This window comes from Ctenopharyngodon idella, chromosome 12 (genome assembly GCF_019924925.1).
Source record: "Ctenopharyngodon idella isolate HZGC_01 chromosome 12, HZGC01, whole genome shotgun sequence".
NCBI lineage: Eukaryota > Metazoa > Chordata > Actinopteri > Cypriniformes > Xenocyprididae > Ctenopharyngodon > Ctenopharyngodon idella.
The window spans coordinates 14,408,077-14,424,613 of record NC_067231.1 but is presented as its reverse complement, the minus strand read 5'-3'; the positions used below and the strand labels follow the sequence as shown (position 1 = coordinate 14,424,613).

General features: G+C 37.6%; 1 protein-coding gene across 10 annotated transcripts in view; it reads right to left on the bottom strand.

Moving 5' to 3' along the window:
* Positions 1-16,537, bottom strand: part of ep300a (E1A binding protein p300 a) — a 34,281-nt gene that overhangs the window by 4,291 nt on the left and 13,453 nt on the right. For 5 of the 10 annotated variants that reach the window (XR_007932995.1, XM_051915423.1, XM_051915426.1 and 2 more), the window contains exons 9-30: positions 16,334-16,451; positions 16,085-16,247; positions 14,328-14,402; positions 9,519-9,601; positions 9,244-9,396; positions 8,554-8,982; positions 7,417-7,638; positions 6,544-6,712; positions 6,036-6,154; positions 5,185-5,424; positions 4,760-4,848; positions 3,462-3,572; positions 2,650-2,706; positions 2,491-2,568; positions 2,320-2,387; positions 2,047-2,197; positions 1,692-1,838; positions 1,483-1,596; positions 1,215-1,380; positions 858-1,025; positions 606-767; positions 136-417 (exon numbers count right to left, since the gene is read on the bottom strand). Coding sequence is in view for 9 of the 10 variants with exons in the window: in XM_051915423.1 (XP_051771383.1) it covers positions 136-417; positions 606-767; positions 858-1,025; positions 1,215-1,380; positions 1,483-1,596; positions 1,692-1,838; positions 2,047-2,197; positions 2,320-2,387; positions 2,491-2,568; positions 2,650-2,706; positions 3,462-3,572; positions 4,760-4,848; positions 5,185-5,424; positions 6,036-6,154; positions 6,544-6,712; positions 7,417-7,638; positions 8,554-8,982; positions 9,244-9,396; positions 9,519-9,601; positions 14,328-14,402; positions 16,085-16,247; positions 16,334-16,451 (3,364 nt within the window). In the remaining variant the exon portion in view is untranslated. The other 5 variants (XM_051915431.1, XM_051915427.1, XM_051915424.1 and 2 more) reach the window with 4 other exon arrangements.

Here is a 16,537-nt window from a genome sequence, read left to right as displayed (position 1 = left end):
TGAGTCTGTCCTGAGAAAAACTGGTCATCTTCCCATGCCATATAAGCTTTACACATACAACTAATAAAAATGGCATAAGATCATACATGGTAAATCATCACCATCTCCCCACTCCTCCCATTCTATAGTCCTCACCTCACACACAGTGCAATGGAAGCGAGTTTCAACATGGTGTTTGCACTCATTGCAGGTATAGACAAAGCGGTCCTGGCTCTGGTTGTGCAGTTCAACCAGCATGCACATAGTGCTCCATTTGGAGCGCCGCAATGAAGAAAACTCCAGGTGTTTATCCCGTGCAAGTGTTAGGAAGGCATCGCGACCATCCATCAAATCACACGCCATCAAAGGATCCAGGTCAACAATGGGCAGAAGTGCATTGGAGTTGGGTGCTGCAATCAGCCGAATAACAAAGAACACCTTGGAGAAAAAATAAATGTTGGATTAAAAACAAATATGTGAAGGCATATATGAACATTGTACAAAAGATACTGAGATCAGGATGCCACCAAACTTGACAAATGCTAAATGTTTGACAATGTACCTTGATTAAACTAAATCATAGTGGAAAAAAAAAAGCCGAAATCAGGCTTTAGTCTTCTTCATACCTCTTTGTGCTTTTCCATTGTGGCATAGAGTTTCTGTGAAAGGTCATTGGACACATTTGGCATCCCCGGCTTCTTTTTGTTGGCTCGGCTTAAACTGCTTTTGTTCTTGCTCGTCTTCTTGTTGTTCTTTTTCTTGGCATTTTTGCTGTCACCTTTTGTTGTCTGGAGAAACAGAGAAGTGTTCAGGGTTGTTTGAAAAAGCACTTTTAGAAGCGAACAAAACCTGAGATGAGTAAGAGCTTAAAGACTAACATCAACACTCTCATTGGACGTGCTGTTCTCCTCCCTCTTCCTTTCCTCCTCTTCTTGCTCCAGTTCTTTGATACTCTCTTCAAGCACATTGGGCCAGAAATCACCCTCAAAATAGGGCAGTTCTTTGGCGCTGGTGAGACGATCCTCTGTTGCTTGTTTGAATATGTCCTTTAAAAAAATAATTTTAACACAGCATTATAAATAAATAAACAACAATAATTTTATATATATTTTATATATATATGCGCAAGACTCAAGACTTCATCACATTTCTAGATCTCTTACCTGTATACTGAAAAAAGTGGAAATAATTTTAATACAAAATGTTTACAATAAGACAAAATGATTAAATTGTACCTTATAGTCATGCACGATGCGCTCCGCTACGGCTTTATCCAGCATCTTTTTATACCACTCCTGAAGCCGCTTGGGCTTGGGTATCTTCTGGTCTGCAGGGTGACAGTGGAAGATGTAATCATCTCCTTCACTAGGAGGGCAAGCCCAGATGTGCCCTGTGGTAAACCTAAGAAAAACAAAATCCAAAAAGGTTGAAGGAAAGGAAAAAATTTGAACACGAGTTAAAGTAAAAATACTGCTGAAACAGTAGGATAGGGGAGTATCTTACCCTTGTTTTTTGGCATACTCCAGATATCCTATAAGAATCTCATGGTACACGCCTGTTCTCAGACAGCGTGGCTGAAAGAAGTGGACACTGTCCAGGTAGGATATGTAAACTCGTCTGGATGATTGAGGAGAAAAAAAAAAAAAAACGTTTAGTAGAAAATAAAAACAGGCCCCTTCGAATAATAAAGAGAGCAATTACATATGCCTGACCTTTGATTAGGGGGTGGACAATCTGAGCCATACTCTTGCACGTGCATCCCAAAAAAGCAGACATCAACACCATCAACATCCTCAAATGCAAATAAAGCTTTCGTTCTGTATGGGAAAGATTCTGCCATCTCCCCACTATCCACAAACCTGTGAAAAGGAATCCAAGCAGACAAATAAGCAATGATAAAAGTCTACATGGGAGGTATATTACATTATAAATCAAAGTAAACAAATGAGGCTTCACGGCAAGAATATAAATGACAAAATGAGAATTAAAGTAATTATTCTTGAAATGTCCAACAGATTAATGTGTTGTATTAAACCTCAGTGTCTGTTCTTAATTATCCTGTCTCACCTAGACTTCATGCCTGGTTTGACTTCTACCACTTTGTCTGAGACATGAACAACACGAATAGTGACTTCACCAGACTCTGGGTGATTATGTCGCTTCAGAAAGTCATTAACCCGTGTTTCCAAGTAGTTGCCTAGTTTGGTCTGTGGAAGCCCTGAAGATCCAAAAAAAAAGTTTAAATGTCTTTACCCGTTAGATTATTAGTGAGAAGAAAATACATGGAGAAGATTTGACAGTTTGTACATTTTAATAAAACACTGAATTGGAGCGACATACTTTTAGCAGCATATTTATTCTCTTTACGGGTCTTGTTAGACTTCTTCAGACAACCATCACACACAAAGCTAAACGAGGGAAAAGAGAAAAAAGGTAGGACATATGTTGGTGTTAGAAACGTCTTTCAAAAACCACAGTCCATTGCATTGAATTTCAGTGCAGAAAACTCACCCTGAAGGCCATATAGTGTCATTGTGCAAAACACAGATCTGATGCATCTTCCGACCACAATCCATACATTCCACAAATCTGCAGAGAAAATTGGGGGGTATTAATCCTGATAATTTTGCTGAGAGCACAAAACTGGAATTAAAGGTTAAATGGACTTACAGCTCAGGGTCGAGTGTGTCATTTTTCTTCTTTTCAAACTGATCCTTGTTGATCGATCTACAAATATATGCAAATTGTAGCACTATTAAAACAAGAAAAGCCTCAAAGGGTGCATTTATGGTCTCCAAAAATCCTGCTTCAAAATCTCAAAAGAGCAAAACCAAGTCTGAGATTTACTGTTGTTGACTGAATTCAATGTGATTTCCACCGAACTGTTACATTAACTCTTAGGCCTCCTTTAAATGGCAGTTAACAAACATGTTTGTTGTTCAGATTGCAATCGGTTGGCACTTTACTACATAATGCATTCTGGGTGCATTTACACTTGATTTTTATGTTTGGATAAATAAAACCGCATTCTGAGGTGGTGAGGGACACTTTGACAGAACATGATGGAATATTTCCATTTTTATCCATCAGTAAACTATTTTAACTTGGTATTTTTAAAGTAAAATTGATATCATAACTTTTTTTTTTTAGCCTTACTAACATTTACTACCTTATTATCCTATACTTTTTTTTTAAACATTTAGTAAATAACAGAAAATTTTCAATCAACGGAAACCTATGATGTAATATGTAAGCGTTGTTCTTTTATAACAGATAAGTGCAATCAGATCTCTCCACAAACAACACATCTATCAATATATATGTAATATGGGTGAGGTGTGGTCTTGATACTGCAAACACTTGACAAACTAGACAAACTTGTTTTCTTGTTGTACAGCTGAAGAGAGAAGAAAAAAAAGAAAAAAAAGAGCATGCTATAATAAAACACTGATTAAAAATAGTGTGAAAGAGGAGACACTTACGTTTGAGTTTGGGATGGGTCATCTCCCAAGGACACAGTCTCACCCTGGATCTCATTGAAACACTTCTCACAGAAGTGGTACCTGTCAGCAAGAAGCCCATATTTTGGTGAACTACACCATGCGCCAACACCACAGCCAATCACAGTGAGGCAACGAGGAGGGAGCCACCAATCAGTGCAGGACAAGGCAGGGCAGGGCAGGGCAGGCAGGCCAAAGGGGGAGCGCAGGACAGGGTCGTCGCCAGAGGAGCCAATCATGATGCAGGATTTTTGAGCAGGGGTTTTGAGCAGGGAGGGGTTTAGGTGCAGATGATTGGTCAGATGAAAGCAGGCGACAGCGGACACAACAAACAGCAAAGTACAGGGGAGAAGAAAAGGGTTGACAAAGAAAAACAGACAAGACAGAAATGGATGGATAAGGAGGGAGACAACAACGAACAAGCAGAAAGCCAAAGCAAAGCACAGATTAGCATTTACACGTATAATGAGAAAAATCATTATAGCAAAACTGGAGCAGAATCAGTTGCGAAGGGTGTTGAGACTTATGGACACATGAGCACATTAAACATGAACAAAAAGACTGCAGCCACAATGTCAAGCAAACAGGCATTTTAAAGGTGCTCTATGAAAAGATCAGAATTACTCCTTTTATGGCACTGTTACACCGATCAGTGTCAAGTCGTACATATTGTATTCGTTTATGAGCAATTATTGAAATTAAATGACTAAAATTCATGACAAAAGTGTCATATCAAGAAATATACAACTCTTTTACATAAAATTTTTCTATGTACTCTGAAGATATTAACATATGACTAACCACATTTAGGTATACAAGCACAAACAGGCCATTTAATTTAAAGGATCATAGAGAGGGTGAAAATGGGCATGTAAAAATTACTATTTTGATTCAAGAAACTTTGACTAAAATTATAAGTGGACTTCAGGAAGTTTAAATAACTATAATATGTATGTGTGTGCATGAAAACATATATATGATCCAATTAAAAATGTTTTAATAACTATATGTAGCAGAAAAAAGCACACTTTAAAATGCCAGGTCTTTTCACACACATAGGATTTTACAATGGCTAAGGACTGATTGGTGGAAAAGGTGGGATAAGAAGACACTCTTATCAACCGTGGTGCAAGTCAGTGCACTTTATGTGGCCAGATACAGTGGAAAAAAGCTGTTTAACAGGTTTCACATGCATATGCAATTAATAATCATAACATGGGACGTTCAGATATAAATTCTTTCATGTCCGTTGATGTTGGCCTCAGTCGTAAGTTCCTTACCTGTTCTGATAACAAAAGTAAGCAGCATCTCGTGGTATAGTGCACAGCTGCTTCCCATAGCAGCACAGAGTTTGGGGAGAAAACTCAAACTGTGAGAGAAAACAAAAAACAGTAGCTAGTGTTATGATGGTTTAAAAGCAGAAAACACTGACAAATGCCAGTATTTGTAAAAACAGATCAACTTCAGGTGTCTTTCAGTTCAGTATGTACTTGATCTGTGCTATGACACAAAACCCCATAATATGACTAACTCTTTGGATGAGAAAGCTAATTTTGTTAGCTCAACGCCTACACTATAAAGCCACAAGCTGTTATTCATTTGGTCTACAAACAAAGAGGAATGTTTTGATTTATAAAACATCATACTGCATCATATTAGAAGGACAATTTAATATGTGCAAACACTCATGCATCCTCCGTTTTACCTTTCTCCCACAACAGTAGCCAAGGCTCTGCATGACTGGGTCGATCTCCTGCTCAAACACCTCCGCCAGCTTGGAGCAGTACTTGTAGACTCGTGACGTCTTGCGATTGTACAGCCAGGCGTTGTTAAACATGAGCCAGATGTCATCCACGTACTGCCACGGCTCCTGGTACTGGCCCGTGTCGAGCTTCCGTTTTATAGTAGACAAGTCCATAGGATTCTTCACAATGTCAAAATAGTCCTGTGATTTGCCAAAAGTGACAATGTTAAATATCAGAGTTCAGTAGAATCGTACATTTCCATAAATGAGAGACTTGAACTTAAGACTGTATTTGATATCCCACAACTGATCGCTGCCAATGATGATTTTATACACGACTGACGGAAAATATAAACACTACCATTCAAAAGTTTGGGAGGAAAGTTTTAAAAGAAATTAATACTTTTATTCAGCAAGGATGCATTAAATGAATCTAAAGTGATTATAAAGACATTTTATAATGTTACAAAACACCAAATCAGCATATTAAAATGATTTCTGAAGGATCATGTGACACTGAAGACTGGAATAATGGCTGCTGAAAATTCACCTTTGCTATCATTGGAGTAAATCACATTTTAAAAATAGAAAACTTAATTTACTTTTTTTTATCATATTTCACAATATTATATGGTTTTACTGTATTTTTGATAAAATGATTGCAGCCTTGGTGGGCATAAGAGACCTTTAAAAATATTTTTAAAATCTTTTGAATGGTAGTGTATATTATATGTATATAATAATATGGTTATGTATGTTAAATCAAAAACAGCATTATATGAAGGAGGCTGTGCACCGGACAGCACACGTACTGGTATTCCCAGCAGTGAAGGGTCCACAGGCTGGCGGAAGGGCAGAGACTCGGGGTCCTGGCGGTAAAGAGACTCCAGTGTGGGCATCAGGGCCTGTCTCAGCTCCTCTGGTTTAAAAACTGATGAACAAGCAAGTAAGATACACAGAATTACTATATAAATTCTTAAATTCTTTGACAAAAACACACAACAGTGAATATTTAAGCTATTCAGTCTAAACCAGAGGTATCTAACCTGAGGCACACAAGAAAATATTTCAAATGGCTAAAAAAAAAAAAAAAAAAAAAACCTCTCATTAAAAATTTGCCCTGTTTGGCATTTCAGTCATTACTAATGGCAGCAATTTAAGCACAAGCATCAAATTACAATCTCATCTGTAGTCAAATAGACAGTAAAATGTATAAATTGATGTGTGAGATTCATTAAATATTGCATGGCAGTTAAATTGTTGCCCATTATATTTTTACATCCCTAGCAGCAAAAATACCCAAGTGGGGTCTGATCATACTTTTCTTTTTGTTAGGGACTCCAGAAGGTGAACTGTGGGTAACTGTGGACCCTGAACCCTCTTCTTCTTCTTTAGGCTCAGTCTTTATCTCTGGCTTTTTGTCCTCCCCAGCTGCAGTGGAAGATGTCTCCATTGGGACACCATCAGTTAACGGCTCCTCTTTCTTTATCTGATAAAAGAAAGCAGCCAATTCTTTACCACATTACCACAGGGTTCACAGATTTTACTACAAAACTTGTTTAGTAAAGATCAGTGTGATTTTCTCTTTGTCTTTTGTTGTTTGATTAACATTAATGACAGATGGCAGCAGGAATATTAGGCTGCTGTCACTTTAAGACCAAATGCACAGATCCAATATACTGTTACACGTGCGTTTTCTTTCTCACCCGTTTATGTTCAGTCAACAGATCATAACTGACAGTGTTTACATGAATACTTGCCAAATCGGGCATTTTGACATACTTTGTTGCGTGTATTTTTCCATCCAAGCACAAAAAGATGTGAAAGAGAACTTAATTTAGTACTCAAAAGCACGAGCACACAGAGAGACTTTGCGCGCAGGTACTGAACAAAGTTCTCTATCGTTTCTTTTTGCGCTTGATTCTGAATGGTTAAAAATCGCTTGAATGTTTAAATTGACCACACTTAAAATGTGCAAATAATAAACATTCGTGACAACGCAGCACTGGCCCGATCAGGCAAGTGACAATTCCGTTAACCTTTTCGAGCGTCTTTCACACTGGCCTGGGCCATCGGGCAGTCCCTATTGTCGAGCCCTGTTACTAATAATCAACATGGTTATAGTCTGTCAGATAATTAACACCATTCAGACTTTAATTCTTATTTACTGAAAATACAACTTCTGTATCTTACCTCAGGCTTCTCCTCAGTTTTAATGTCTTCCTGCTTTCCAGTTCTTCCTCCCATCATGGCTTCTTCATCCTCATCCTCCTCCTCTTTCTGCTTGACCTCCACCTTGGGCTCAAAGGAGGCTGTGGAGTCTGAAGGACCCTGCTGAAATGATCCATCTGCACTGCTGACAGAGGCAGGGGTAGCAGCCTGGCCGTCCACTGGCAGAGAACCTTTATGAGACAACTTAAAAGAGAAAAGACAAAATTAGTCAAAAAGGTAAAAAATAGTGTACAGAAGGATCCAAAATCTAAGACCACAAGTGAAAATGCAATACAGTCTAAATAAATAAGATTAGCATTAACAAGAACATCTTTGAAATTATAAAATTATAAGTGGAAGTTTAAATAACTAATGATAATATTTATGTGTATGAAAACATTTCTGGTTAAGGTTTATATCCCATTAAAAACGTTTTAATAACTATATGTAGCAGAAAAGGAGCATGGTTTAAATAATACAGTCTAAGATTAGCATTAACAATAACATCTTTGAAACATTTAAGATTTTTATTGTTCATATCATCTCAGATTTTTGAATAATTTATAAAATGTTCATGTAATTGGATTTGATCCCAAATTCCATGGATCTCATCCTACGTCAAAAGTGAGGATCAAATAAGGATTTATAAAAGGCAAAAACTGATGTGAAAATGTTCATGCATACACCAACTGAAGAACGTGTACCTTTTGCGCTCATATATAACAGTAATTAAAATAATCCAACAATGTTAAAATGTAAAGTGTAATAGACAATAACGATATAGATTTTTATTCTATGCGCAAATGAAAACGTGTATATGTGTGTATGTGTGTATGTATGTATGTGTATGTGTATATACACACACACACACACACACACACACACACACATACATATACATATAGGTGGAGTTGATGCACTTCTTCACATTGCTCTTGAACTGAAGATGAACTGCAATTTATAAAGTGGGATGCACCTGGAATATTTTTGGTGTGTACGGATGCTTTAGAAAACATTCATAGGAACATCTCAGAAATTGTTGTGCATTCACTTTTAGGATGTGTTTATTTATAAATGAGGCCCCAGGATTTTTGTGTTATACAGAGGAGTAGTACTTACCGGAGTGCGGGGATGCTGGCTGCCATTTGGCGTGGAGAGGCCACTATGAGAAACACCGGGAGGAGTTCCTCCTCCTAATGACTGCTGCTGAGGTTGCATGACATTGTCAGAAGTGGTGGACGGAGGTAACTGCTGCTGACTGCCGGTCGTGGCTAACTGGGGTAGACTGGGTGTATGGGGCTGGGGTGTCTGGGAGCCTGGTGTGGGTGTGGGTGTGCGGCTATGTGCTGGAGAAGGAGAATTCTGGTGGACGGGCGGACAGTGGGGGAGGTTGATAGACTGTGTTGGGGTGGACGCTGGAGGAACCCCACTTATGCTGTTGGGACCCAGAGAGCCCACCGAGGACCCGCTGCCTGCCCCTCCAGCAGACCCAGGCTGGGCTAAAGGACTGCCAACTGGTAAAGATGATAAAGTAGGCATTTGCCCCTGCTGACAAATTAAAAATAGAGCAAACACTGAGAATGCATTCATAACGACGCATTGCAGCTCTAGAATGTTTAATGACAAAACCAGGACCACATGTATACAAAAAATAAAGACAGATAGGTATAGGTGTGTGTGAAGTACTAGTAGCATTTGCTCAATGCAATATAATAATTCATAATTAGATAGTACATTAAGAACATTATTATTACAGATAAGATCCTCATGAATTCAAATACAATTTAGAGAAAATCTATACTCTCTTACTTGAGTAATAGCGCCATCATTTCCTGGGTGAGCCATGTCAACAGATCCAGCACCAAGACTTGGACTTGAACCTTGAAACTGTCCAGGTTGCATGTACTGATTTTGCATCTGTGCAACATTCGGTTGTGGCATCCTCCCAGTGCCCATGCTTCCCTGAAACAGTCAAAACACTCAGCATTTAGAAGAAATATTTTGTGCACAATCTCCCACGGAACTACTATGCAGTAATAAATAACAAATCTACAAAATGTATCACTTCTAGTCACAGTAATAACCTGGTTAAGAGCTGTGTTGAGTGGAAGAGGAGGTGTAGATCTCATGGACTGCATTCCCATATGGTTCCCAAACGGATTCATGCCTGCGAAGCACAGAGCAGAAGAGAGTGTTAATGCATATATACATATACACTACCATTCAAAGTTTGGAGGCAGTAAGATTTTAAATGTTTTTGAAATAAGTATTTTATGCTCACCAAGGCTGAATTTATCTGATCGAAACACAGTAAAACAGTAATATTGTAAAATGTTTCAATTTAAAACAACAGTTTACTATTTTAATATATTTTAAAATGTCATTTATTCAAGTGATGGCAAAGCTGAATTTTCAGGAGCCATTACTCCAGTTTTCAGGTCTTAATGTTTTTGTGGAAACCGTGATAAAATCAGCATTCAAAAGAACAGCATTTATTTATTTGAAATATCATTTTCTGTAACTATTTAAAACTAATAAATAACTATTTATTCTTTGTAACTATTTATTCTTTGCTGGGGGAATGGGGGATCCACTGTATAGAGCAAAACTCTAATAGAATTAGTGAGCCAAAGTCAGTCACACCTTGACTTTCTTCCAAATACCGCACATTTCATTCATAATATTATAAATACAGGCCTATAGTTCCTGCACATTTTTATTTTTCTGAATTGTGTGAAATGGCTAATAAAAATAGGTAATACAAAACGATTATGTGGTCACCAAGGTGAAATGGTTTAGTCTTGACTTCTGGTCGTGAGTAACAGTGTTGGGGGGGATGGGAAATCTCTTGATTGTCCAGTGCCAAATAAACACAGAAATGGACAGGAAAAGGTCAAAGCCATCAGGTGCCTAATTTAGAAAAATGCAACTGTTTTCTCTGTGTGATTATTACTGTATCCATGTCATGAATGAAGGTCTAATGTTAATTGGTGGGTATAACTCTTAAGTTTGTTAGCCTTGATGCTTGCTATGCTTGCTTATACAACAATAATTCGATTTTAACTCAACAAGCACGAGATCTAATTTCACCATAATATTGTGCTTTGCAACAAAACTGTTACAAGTTCAGTTATTATTTATTTCCATCAGTTGGGTTAATGTTAGGCCCTATAATTAGCCAACGGAATTTTCTACTACTACTTTTCAAATTGTATTTCATAAACCAACATCTCAGACGTTATGTCAAAACATTATGGGGTTTCAAATCAAAAAATGACTTTGTTACAGAACAGGGCATTGATTTCATACATGTCCACTGTAGAGGACATCAGGACTTAAAGCATGTTTATCAGGCATTTTGGGAGACACAACAAGTGAATATGGAAATAAATTATACATCAATATTCCTATGAAATATTAGATATTATTATTAAAATGTTGCCAATTATTACACTTCTTTTTTCATTAAATGTTGCTCCAAGAACACAATAGGCAAATTAGATACAGTGTATACAGGTGCTGGTCATATAATTAGAATATCATCAAAAAGTTGATTTCACCAATTCATTCAAAAAGTGAAACTTGTATATTATATTCATTCATTACACACAGACTGATATTTCAAATGTTTATTTCTTTTAATTTTGATGATTATAACTGACAACTAAGGAAAATCCCAAATTCAGTATCTCAGAAAATTAGAATATTACTTAAGACCAATACAAAGAAAGGATTTTTAGAAATCTTGGCCAACTGAAAAGTATGAACATGAAAAGTATGAGCATGTACAGCACTCAATACTTAGTTGGGGCTCCTTTTGCCTGAATTACTGCAGCAATGCGGCGTGGCATGGAGTCGATCAGTCTGTGGCACTGCTCAGGTGTTATAAGAGCCCAGGTTGCTCTGATAGTGGCCTGCAGCTCTTCTGCATTGTTGGGTCTGGCATATCACATCTTCCTCTTCACAATACCCCATAGATTTTCTATGGGGTTAAGGTCAGGCGAGTTTGCTGGCCAATTAAGAACAGGGATACCATGGTCCTTAAACCAGGTACTGGTAGCTTTGGCACTGTGTGCAGGTGCCAAGTCCTGTTGGAAAATGAAATCTGCATCTCCATAAAGTTGGTCAGCAGCAGGAAGCATGAAGTGCTCTAAAACTTCCTGGTATACGGCTGCATTGACCTTGGACCTCAGAAAACACAGTGGACCAACACCAGCAGATGACATGGCACCCCAAACCATCACAGACTGTGGAAACTTTACACTGGACCTCAAGAAACGTGGATTGTGTGCCTCTCCTCTCTTCCTCCAGACTCTGGGACCCTGATTTCCAAAGGAAATGCAAAATTTACTTTCATCAGAGAACATAACTTTGGACCACTCAGCAGCAGTCCAGTCCTTTTTGTCTTTAGCCCAGGCGAGATGCTTCTGACGCTGTCTGTTGTTCAAGAGTGGCTTGACACAAGGAATGCGACAGCTGAAACCCATGTCTTGCATACGTCTGTGCGTAGTGGTTCTTGAAGCACTGACTCCAGCTGCAGTCCACTCTTTGTGAATCTCCCCCACATTTTTGAATGGGTTTTGTTTCACAATCCTCTCCAGGGTGCGGTTATCTCTATTGCTTGTACACTTTTTTTCTACCACATCTTTTCCTTCCCTTCGCCTCTCTCTATCTTGGACACAGAGCTCTGTGAACAGCCAGCCTCTTTTGCAATGACCTTTTGTGTCTTGCCCTCCTTGTGCAAGGTGTCAATGGTTGTCTTTTGGACAACTGTCAAGTCAGCAGTCTTCCCCATGATTGTGTAGCCTACAGAACTAGACTGAGAGACCATTTAAAGGCCTTTGCAGGTGTTTTGAGTTAATTAGCTGATTAGAGTGTGGCACCAGGTGTCTTCAATATTGAACCTTTTCACAATATTCTAATTTTCTGAGATACTGAATTTGGGATTTTCCTTAGTTGTCAGTTATAATCATCAAAGAAATAAACATTTGAAATATATCAGTCTGTGTGTAATGAATGAATATAATATACAAGTTTCACTTTTTGAATGGAATTAGTGAAATAAATCAACTTTTTGATGATATTCTAATTATATGACCAGCATCTGTAGATACATTGCATTGAATGGGAATATTAATTTATGGCCATTTTACCCACATATTGCATAAAGTAAAACGGTGTATCAATTAATTCCATTATATCTTTCATAACATAGTTGAGAATCATCTTTATACTCGAAGGGGGTCTCGCCCAGGGTGTAATTCACCGTAGAACCGCCACTGGAAACAGCATGAGACAGGAGACATTGCAGTACTGTACATTGAACGGTCCATGCATGTGGATTTGGATACAACAGCTAATCGCTTTGATGCCGTGCCTGAACACCGATTATCCCTTCACAGTGGCATATAGCGGACAGGCACGCAGAGCTATTAAATTATTATTATTATGCTACCTTTATTATTAATTTAATATTGCAATTCATTTGCCCCGCAATATCATAGCGCATCACCGCATAACCGACACGCTGCGAGGATAATAAAATATTAGATAGCTTACTTGTTTAACATGAAATACTTCTCGATTCATGAAAAATACTATTTTTTTCTCACTAATGGGCCACAAGAGAAATATTAAGAAAATAAATTAGATTCATTTCACATCATCTGTAAGAGAATATGTGCCGTTAATGCAGCGACAGATGCCAAAAGCTCAGTCAGCTTTTACTTTCAGTTTCTGTAGCAGCCGCGGCTCATCTGTATGGGCAGGTGGGGCAGAGCCCCACCAAAATATTCATTCTAGACCTCTATATACACTGAATTAATAATAAATTATAATTGTGTTCAGAATTATGCAATAAATAAAGTGAGCAGGATATATTAAAATGATGCGCATGGATTCGGCCTGTATGATACTAAGCAGGGCAGCCGGTCTCAGAGCCCTCTCCAGCTCTACAGCGCCCCACAAATTTCCAATGTAAATCTGTGGTGTAAAATGGAACTGCAGCACGCTCTCATAAAGAGCCATTGGGGCAGACTTCTGGCTTATTTCCACGTGACTTTACCTCACGTAAACCTCGCTCCAGACCAATACGATATCAGTCTGCTTCAGATATGTGTCTGCATCAGGTCAGTAACTAGTTGGCATGTCTGTTCTTCCTATGTGGAGTAGTGTATTAAATTAATGAGAGTAGAGTATAAACCCTTTAATTTAAACGTGCTCATGTTAATAGCTTTTATATACAGTAGTTCTGTTGTGTTTTATGTTTTTCTGAGAATAGACATTACATTTTTCCTCACTCGAATTCCTACATAACTATTCTAAAACAATATTCTAAAATAACATACGGAGGTAATAAATATACTACAATTCCAACATTCTGTGTGTCATGTGTACTAAAGTCTGTTAATCATCATTAGAGCGCCACCCTCAGGCTGAATAATGCAAGGACATTCGAGTTCTGCCAAAAGTGTGTCTGTGTGCCACACCTATATTTATGACTTCTTCACCCCATAACTCTCACGCAAAGTTTGCACATTGTTTGTGTGATATCCACTAGCTCGCCTTCATGGTTTAAAATGGAAATATTTTCAATATTGCGACGTTACATTTTTCTTTATCACCAGATGTTCGCAAAATGATGGACAGTGATTCACATATTGTCCGCGTCATATCCCGTGATAATAAAATTAAGTGGATTATTAAATAAATGAGTAAATAAACAAGCAAACAAACTTGTTTGCTTAAAATTTCTGTGAATCATTTGCTGAATCATGTGCAATAAGACGTTTTGTACCTGAAAAAAAAAAAAAAAGAAAAATTCTTGCCCCCCCTCACTCAAGAGCCACTCAATGTCGCCCATGCTCACACAGATATGTATGAGATTAACAAACCAGCAGCATTCGGCATCCTGTTCATCTGGTTTGGACCAGTAGGCCGCACCATCGAAGGATCGGAAAGAGGACCATCTACAGGTAGAGGGGCAAAACAAGAAATAAACAAGTAAATCTATGAAATCGCTTAACAAGCGCAGTTGTCAAGTTCTGTTGTCATATTTACTATTAGGACCAGAAGTTTGGGTATGACATATCAAAAGGCTCATCAGCGAGGATGACAAAGAAAAAAACTTCTGTTCTTAATTTGTTGTGTTGCTTTGTACCATTTTCTTTTTTTGTTTTGTTTTGTTTTATTTTAATTGTATGCAGCAACGGTTCTTTAAATTAGTTTTATTTTTATATTTCGGTTTTCAACTGAATTTCAGTTTTATTATCTTCTTAATTTTTTTATTTTATTTTTTATATATTTAAAGCAATACTATTTAGTTATTATTTAATTTTTATTTTAGTTTTAGTCAATTTACTTTTAATGATTAACTTCTAATTAGCCTACTTCAGCTACTTAACTAAGATTATTAAATTATTAAAATTATTATAACAATTATTAAAACAAATACAGATTTAACTGATATATTTATCATTCACATAAGGAATGCAACATGCTCACACCAGACAAATGTATCTAAACACTTTTGTTCCTAGTTGACAGTGATTAGAGGCTATGCTAAATACTAAACATATTCAGCCAACACCCATTTGTTTCTTGCACAGATCTATTTTTAAATTTGATGCTTTTCATCCATTGCTATGGTTATCTTATCTTTTAATTTTATCAATTTGGTGAGTGACTCACAAAACAATAATTTAACGGTTTAAAGATGAGCTTTTTCTGGCCATTGTGACTTTCTGGTGTGATCGTCTGACAAAAACTGCTTGCAACAGATACACTGAGCTATTTCAGAAGGTTCTGTCAGCTGTACAGCAGTACAACAAAGGCTCTAATGGAATATAGCAAATTTATTGTAATTTTTCATTATTTATTAAAACAAATGCTTGACCATAATAATACCGTCTCTTATTTCTAAGCTTTACTAAGAATGGTAAAGCATACACGCTTTATAAACGCTGTCTGCCAACATCAGTTAAGAGCAAATATTTACAATGTTTTTATGCTGTCATTAAGTATCAATTAAAAATAAACATACTGCTAATAAAAATGACAGATTATGAATAAAGCACTGGAAAGTGTTCCTAATTAAATGCACATTTAAAACCTTTTTATTTGTGACAAATATTAAATAATGTGGTCACAATATTGACATAAAGCCTACTAATAAATGTGTAGCCTATATAATTCACATTTTCTATAGTTTATTTTGTTGCAAGGAAAAAAATAACATAACATATTAAGAATTATTTTTTTTATGAAATACAGGGTATTAGTAGCCTGCTGCATTGTAACGCCTGCACAGTCCATGGAAAAGGACAGATCAAACACAATTTTGACATTTACTGTTCTGTTTGAATTCGTTCTAAACAACAAATGCTTACATAGGCTTTTGATTACTAAATTTGGTTATGTGAAAGTGATTTTAAAAATCTCCCCATAACTTGTGGAAATCTATGGTTATAGCTCCACTTAGCGGTCAAAGCAGAAATGCATTTGCTTCCACAACCGCGACATACGGCGGCAAAAAATTTCATTCCGGTACCATCAAAAACTCATGAGTACCATCTGTATGTCACAGCCATCAACTACAAATTACTTGCCAATCAGTCGCAAGGAGGGGCAACTTTTGTGGATGAGTACTCACTAGTAGGCAATCCTGTGGGTGGCCCTGGCTGACCAATCCCTGTGGGCCCTTGCGGCAGGCCAGTAGGGGGCATGCCCTGTTTCTGTAACCGTGTCCTTCGCTTCTCTTCCAGTTCCTTCTGGATTTTATATATCTTCTCCGCCAGCAGGTGATAATACTCCGCCTGAAAAGTGTGATGTATAATAGTGACTTATAAACCAGTGATTATGATAAAACACAAATCATTAACAGACGAGACAATATACCCACCCTGCTATTAGCGGACTCATACATATCCCCTTCGACTTTACGCGCATAGGCCACTAGATTCTCCATCCGCCGGTCTTTCAGTGCAGCTGGGTCTGGAGTGGGAAAAATGGCTTGGACTCTGAAGAAAGAGGACAACACAGAAATTAATCAAAAGCTTTGGTCGGTGGTTATAATGATTAAATAGCCAATTAAGTACTTGTTTGA